This window comes from Thalia democratica, unplaced genomic scaffold (genome assembly GCF_965202585.1).
Source record: "Thalia democratica unplaced genomic scaffold, ktThaDemo2.hap1.1 HAP1_SCAFFOLD_217, whole genome shotgun sequence".
NCBI lineage: Eukaryota > Metazoa > Chordata > Thaliacea > Salpida > Salpidae > Thalia > Thalia democratica.
The window spans coordinates 24,284-31,661 of NW_028139339.1; the positions used below are offsets into that span (position 1 = coordinate 24,284).

The window sequence follows — 7,378 nt, forward strand, 5'->3', positions numbered from 1 at the left end:
AAACCTAATGCCGAAGCTTTAGAGAGTGGTAAATAAAAAATACTTGTTTAGTTTGAATACCTTAAGTTTGAACCTATAACCACAATGCAGTATGTTGATTTACTAGTTTTTACAAGCTAGCTTTTTGCTTCTACGACATTTATTGTAGTTCTTAAACAGAAAAAGCAAAGTATTAAAACAGGTGATACTTCAAATTAAATTTAATCAGATAAAAAGATGATAAGAATAAGATAACACAACAAATGTGGTTGTACTCGCAAGCTGCTTAAGTTTGTGAAGACATTATTTTTTATCTTGTTAAAAAATGTTAATGATTATTCAATCTAAGAATTAGTTAGTCTAAAACAATCTGAATTTAAATAATATTAGTATGCATACTAATAATACTTTGTACAATTTATAAAATTGACAGACAAGCTTCTATAAACACATATTTTTTTAATAAGGAGTTGTCTTAAAATAACACTTTATCTGTTGGCTTGTTTACATTTATTAAATTAAGCATATAACGTTTTTGAAAACGTTTTCTTGTTTCTATAGCACTTCTTAACGTATTGTATCAGTAAATGTTAATTTAAGGACCATTCTGTTACGCTAGCTTTTTAGATTACCAGTCAATAAAACAGATGATTAAATAAAATTCACAACTTCTATACAAAATATTCAAATACATAATATATTTTTTATCAGGACCCTTCTGTTACGCGGACGTTCTGGACTACCAATCAATGAAGCAGTTGATGGTAAACCACGGTGCTGATTGGTTGATTCATCTTTCCGCTCTGTTGAGTTTTGTCGGCGAACAAAACGTCCCATTAGCCATAAAAGTCAACATTGACGGCTTCCACAATGCCCTTAATGTTTGTTAGTAAATTTTTATTTAATTTTAGTATAAAAGTCAATACTGACGGTTTAAATAATTCCCTTAACTTTTGTTTGTTTTTTATTTATTTTTTACAAAAGTTGTAGCAACAAACCTGTTTAAAAAGATTTAAATACTAAACATTTCTAATTTTTCTCTTTTCCCACCTTTGAGTGATAAGTATTAAAAATTTATCTTTATTATTCTAAAGCTTAAACCTAAACTTTAATTTCTTTCTAAGCACTTAAGTTTTTATATTGTTTTAAGTTATTGCTTATTGTTCTTTTACAACCAGCAAACGAGTTGGGACTCCGTCTCTTCTGTCCGTCGACTATCGGGGCTTTCGGTGAGGATTCCCCCAAAAATCCGACCCCGGACATTTGCATCCAGAGACCCAGGACCATTTACGGGGTGTCAAAAGTGCACATGGAACTTATGGGGGAGGTAAGTAAAAAAATACTTTTGGTTTTATAGAAACATTTATTTTCAATAGTGCACACTTGGCTCATTATAAGTTTAAGCATCTTTTTATTATTAGTAAAGTAGAATAAAATGCTTCCTAATAAATAAATAGCACTGTGTTATTTTGAATAATGTTGGTGGAAAATAATTTAATAAATATCCATTTTTTGTTCAAAGCCTTTAACTTGAAAATACTAAAATATTTAAAAGTAATTGATACTTTAAAATTAAATTTCACACACACCTCTGTATAGGCCTTTAAAAAATATTTCTGTATGTTTATACTTGAAACAGCTTAAAATTGGTTTGTTGTATAAATACTACTTTAAATTCTTTATCAGTGGTTACATTAAAACTCCTGTATTTTATTTTAAACAAGACTTGTACGCCCAAAAATTTCAGCCAATAGAAACGCTTTTTCATTTTAACTATCCAATAAGAACGTAAGATAGAAACAGTTTTACGCTGGTATTCGACATTTTGTTTAGTTTAAGTTTCACTTCTTTTGAGTTTATATGAGTCATAAAGCTTAGAAACTCGAGTTTTATCTGAACAATTTGTTTTTTATTTTTGGTTTCCGAAACTTTTTTTGCAATCATAAATTAAAATTACATGTTAATTAACGTAAATTGCTTGGTGTTTTATGCAACAGCAATACTTCTTGTCTTTCGTTGCATAGCAGTGTTGTAAATGTTAGAATAAATAAACAATGTTTTAAGTTTCCTTTATGCTAGCTGGCTGAAAACTTTATACATAAACTTTTAAAATTTTTTTTTACTTTTTTTGTAGTGGATTATACACTAGATACACTTTTTTGTCTTTCAAAGTTTTGAAAACACTTTCTCAAAGTAAATTACGACGTAAGTTTATTTAAAAACGGAAATAATTAATAAATTTGTTGCATAAATATTCATGTGCGTTTTTACAACACGATTTTCTTACTAAACTCTAATGCAATTTATTTTTGTAACAAATATTTTTTTTTGCGTTAGTAAAATAGTATAAGTACTTGTGTACAGATTTATTTGTTACATAGTAAAACCTTTAAAGTAGCAATAGTAGGACCCAGAAAACTAAATTTTAACTTAATAAACTTATTATCAAACATAGGTTATAATCAAAAAACATTGAAACTTAAAGGATTATATAAAACAAATTAATTTCTAGATAAATTTTTGGTATGATTTTAACAAATTTGAGAACCAAAGCATTAATAAAATCACCAGTAATAAAAAAGTAATAATATAAATTTCAAAAACTTCTTTTACTTGTAGCAACCTTAAATTGTATCAAGTAGAACGTTTACCGCTAAAAAACAGTTAGTAAAGGTATCAATCAATTTTAAATCATTTTAAATACATTAAAATGTTTAGTTCAGTTGTTGAAGTTTGTTAATTAAATGGTTCAAAACTACAATGCTTGTTTACTATTTGATACCAGGTAGTTTGTAGTATAATTGTTATACCAACATTTAGTATCAATTAGCTACAAGTTTTGTGGTTTTAAAAACTCGTTTTTCAGTAAAACTTTTCAATCAATAAAGCTCCTACTGAATATAAAGAATGTACATAGAATATACTAATTTTATATCTTTTTTTGGTACTAATTAAATTTTTTTTCTACGTCGGCTGTATAGAATAAATGCAAATGTTAGAAAATAGATTTTTAAAAAACTTGTATCAACTCCTTAGAACATTGATCTATATTCACGTGTTATAAAATGATCAAGAACATCTGTTATATATTTAATTATTGAAAGAGCCAATGTTAATTTGTTAACCATAGCACTCAACAAAATTTATAATTATCCTTTTTTAAACCGAATAACTGGGCTACAATAATCCAATTATTCACATTTATTTAAAGAATTGAATAAATTCACAGTTTATCCAATAATTTTAAACTAACTTATCAGTACAGTGGTTTCAGATTTCTGAGATAGCAAGAAATATTTATAGTTCATTTTTTATTTTTTCAGTACTACAACCACAAAACGGGATTGGACTTCAGGTGTCTCAGGTATCCGGGAATTATTTCAGCGGATTCTCAACCGGGCGGTGGCACCACAGGCTAGTAAAATCATTTAATTTTCTACAATAATTAAGTTTTTTTTAATTAAGCTTTGTTACGCATCTGTTCTATGTGTTGCTTAAGTGTTTTGAAACATACTTAATAATATATTTATTTAATCAAAACTAAGAGTTTGATACATAATAACCACATAGTATGTCATTAAATGTATTTTTTATTAATATGATCTGTTTTTAGAATACAGGCTTGCTTATAGAGTACATATTTAGAAGTTTTGACAGCTTGACAGATCACATGTCGAACCCATACATTGTATGTGCACCGCAACATTCATGTGGTACTGATCAGACAAGATGTACCTTTATTTAAAAGATTACAATATTTATAGTGATCATCTTAATAATTTTCAAGCATTTTTATACCTCAATTTTTGCTAATTAAATACTTTATTATAAGCCTCGACAGTTTTAAGCTCACTTTTATTGAAGTAAACACTTAAAAATACTAAAATAAACATTTTTTTTTTCAAAAAGCTGTTTAATGCAATTTGATTTAAAAGCTTATTGAAAACTGAGTTTAAGTCGATGGTATAATATATGCATTATAAGTTTAAATATCTTATGGCCTTTAAAGTACAAACTATACTTTCAATGCTTGCCAGCTAAAGTTTCTTGAAATAAAAAACGTAAAAAGTAAACACCTTCAGTATTTTTGATATATCTCATTTTGAAACTAAAACCTGTTTTTTCTTAATTTTCTGCTAATGAACAGTTTACATATTCTACAACTTTATCAAAACAAAATAATATTTTTTATACAGATTATTTAGTAGAAGTTTTACTTTCAGTCTTCGCTAACGAAGTGTTTACTTACTATAAAAAATATTTAAATAAATTATTATTATTTTTTGTTACTTATACAGATTATTTAGTAGAAATTTTCCACTCAGCCTTCGCTAATGAAGTGTTTACTTACCATAAAATTTTTTAACAAATTATTATATAATTTTTACTTATACAGACTACGCAGTTGAAATCTTCCACTCTGCCCTCGCTAACGAATTGTTTACTTGTGGATTGAGACCTGATTCCAGGCTACCGATGATGCACATTGACGACTGTATTGATACCACTGTTAAGGTTTGATGCTTTTGTTAACTTTTTAAGGGAAAAATGTTTTATACAGTCTTTTTTTATATAACTCAATTTATTGTTGCTACTCATCTAACTTTTTTGATGACTGTAATGATGCCACTGATAAGGTTGTTTATTTCAAATAATTTAAACTATTTAAGCACAGCCATTAGTTACTAGGATATTAAGAGCATAGCATATGTATACCTAAAGGTAAAGTGTTCAAAAAAAAATCATATCGTTTTATAAATATTTTTATCTGTTGTTTATAGTCTATCACTAGGTATCTTAAACATGGTGTTTTGGTAAAATAGTTTTAAAAGTAAGCTAGCTGTAACTCTTGGACTTAATTTTAATAGGTTCATCGTTAGATTAAATTTTAACTGTTTTATACATAATTCATGTTTTTTAAACAATTTTTTCGTTTGCAACAGTTCCTGATGGCTCCAAGCTCCCAGTTGAAGCAGAGAACTTACAACATCGGAGCTTGTAACTTCACTCCAGAGGAAATTTACGCTGAGATCCTGAAACATTACCCCGACTTCAAGATGAAATACGATGTCAACCCACTTTTACAGAGCATTGGTTGGTTCTCACTTAAAAAAAAAGGATATGTTTTTCAGTTATAACAGCACAAGTATACAAAAAATATATGAATGAAAACGAAGCTTCTTCAGTTTATAAGATGTTAAAAGCAAACACTAAGTTAATAAATCTTTCCACTTACAATATTGTAAACTTAAAAAACATACTCTATTAATAAAAAAATCACATTAATGTAGAAGATTTAGTAAGTTTGTTTTAAAAACATATTAACACTTATTTGTAGCCGCCACGAAAGTTTATTTGGATTTAAATCTAAAAAAAGTAGTTTAGGTAAATTCTTTTTAGTAATAATAATTCCTACTTCCACTATTTTACAATCAAACTATAGAAGTTTTTAGTTGAAATCCAAATTAAAAATTACTATTATTTTTATGCTACTATGTATTCAAATTTTTTTAAGTCAATTATAACGACGTCATACAATTGTTACGTCACAACAGCTGACACGTGGCCGGATGTGTTCGAAGACAAGAACGCACGATCGGATTGGGGGATGACCCACAAGTACGACCTTCCAAATCTGGTCGAAGACATGTTTGTCAACTTGAAACGACAGCAGGGACTCACTGATGTTGGTGAACTGAAGGCACAAGCTTGATCGAAGAAGGGGTTTTTTGGGGTTTGTTTTGATATTTGGGAAAATTTCTTAATCTTGTCTTTTCTTTGGTGTCCGAGAAGTTTGGAGTAGGGTTTTTTGTTAAAGTAAATTTCACTAAACTTTTTGTTTGATATTTAAATAACGTTAACTTTTTAGATAAAGGTTTCTTAAAATAATTTTTGAAGGGCAAAATGTTGTTTTCATTATTTTCTGAATATTTTGTTTTAAGGGTTCTTAAGGAGTTTGTGTGGAACTTTTTCAACCAGAGTACATGCTACTAAAAATATAGTTTTTGTTAGATAGAATGTTAATCTATCAAAAACTGTAAAACGTTTTCAAGGGTCATTGTGGTTAATAATATTAAGGGTAATTTTAATAGTTCGAGTATATGTTACTAAACATGTTGATTTGGAAAAGAATAACTTGATTTTTTTTATCGACATAAAGTTTTTTGTCAATATATAACTTTTATGAAACTAAGATTAGTTTGATGTTGTTTTTTTTTCTTTCTTTCAAGTGTTTTCGAATAAAAGTTTTAGTAAAATTCTCAAGTTTTTCTTTAAATAAAAAATTAAAAGAAATCAATAGTTAGATATGCCTGCCTTAGAGTGAAAACTTTATGTTCTTAGCAAATATGTTTGTTAGAAAATGCTACTTATAAATCTTAAAACATAGTTAAGTAGTAAAAAGTTTTCTTTCTCTTTTCTTTCGTTTTTGTGGTGCAGTTTTTATTTTTTAAATAAACTCAAAATAAAAAAGCTATATAGTTCAATAGCTTCTAAATAATTTATGTTTACTAGACCTATAATTACCAGCTAATTATTACTTTTTTACAGAGGTATTTCAAACACTTCATATCTTCATTACTTTATAAATACATTAAAGCTTTATTTAGCTGAAGGACTTCAACAACTTTATATTTCAAAATATTATATATTTTATTTCAGGTTCTAAATTGAACAAAAGTTAAAGGGTGAAACTTAGTTTTGGAAATAAAAATTTTGATTAATTGATCTTGTATATTCAAATTATTATGTAAGATTTAAGCTTTACTAACACAGATATATAAGGTATTACTTAACAAAAACGACATTTGAACTTCATAGTGATACATTTATTCCAATAACTTATAAAATAATAATCAATAAAAGTACAATTCAAATAATTTTGGCAGTCTCTTTCAAATGTTTGGCTTCTCATTTGGCAATGGGCTTTTCATGTTATAAAAATTTCTCCAAATTGATAATTCAACGTCTACTGCTAGTGGACCCTGTGTAAAAAGATGTTGTAAATACAAAAAAATATTTTTAACTTCTGAAACTTATTCATGTCACAGACAATTTATATACAAAATTTTGCACCTAAATTTCACTTTATAGTAATAATTATCCACTATAAAATTTTCAGTAGCTACTCAAACTTTCGATGTATGCTAATAAGAAATATTATTATATTTATAAAATGCAATATACTTATTTAAATTTTAATATTTGATTTTATAAAAAGATTTACTTGAGTGGCTGCGGCTTCTTCTGACTGCTTTCTTGAACATTTCGATTCTCCTTCGTTTCTTCTGTGACGCTACGCTACCATTTCTTTGTGACGTCGTACTACCATTTCTTTGGGACTTCATACTACCATTTCTTTGTGACGTCACACTTTCACTATTACTTCCTTTCCAGTTCA

The 7,378-nt window shown here is 27.4% G+C and overlaps 1 protein-coding gene across 1 annotated transcript; it reads left to right on the forward strand.

Moving 5' to 3' along the window:
• Positions 1–683: 683 nt before the first annotated feature.
• On the forward strand, positions 684–5,692 carry LOC145845956 (L-threonine 3-dehydrogenase, mitochondrial-like; the record flags this gene model as incomplete). The annotated part of the gene is made up of 6 exons (XM_082952924.1): positions 684–864; positions 1,158–1,306; positions 3,303–3,393; positions 4,376–4,494; positions 4,923–5,073; positions 5,535–5,692. Coding segments are annotated over 6 exons (849 nt in total), but the record flags the coding sequence as incomplete, so codon positions are not given.
• Between the last annotated feature and the right edge of the window lie 1,686 nt (positions 5,693–7,378).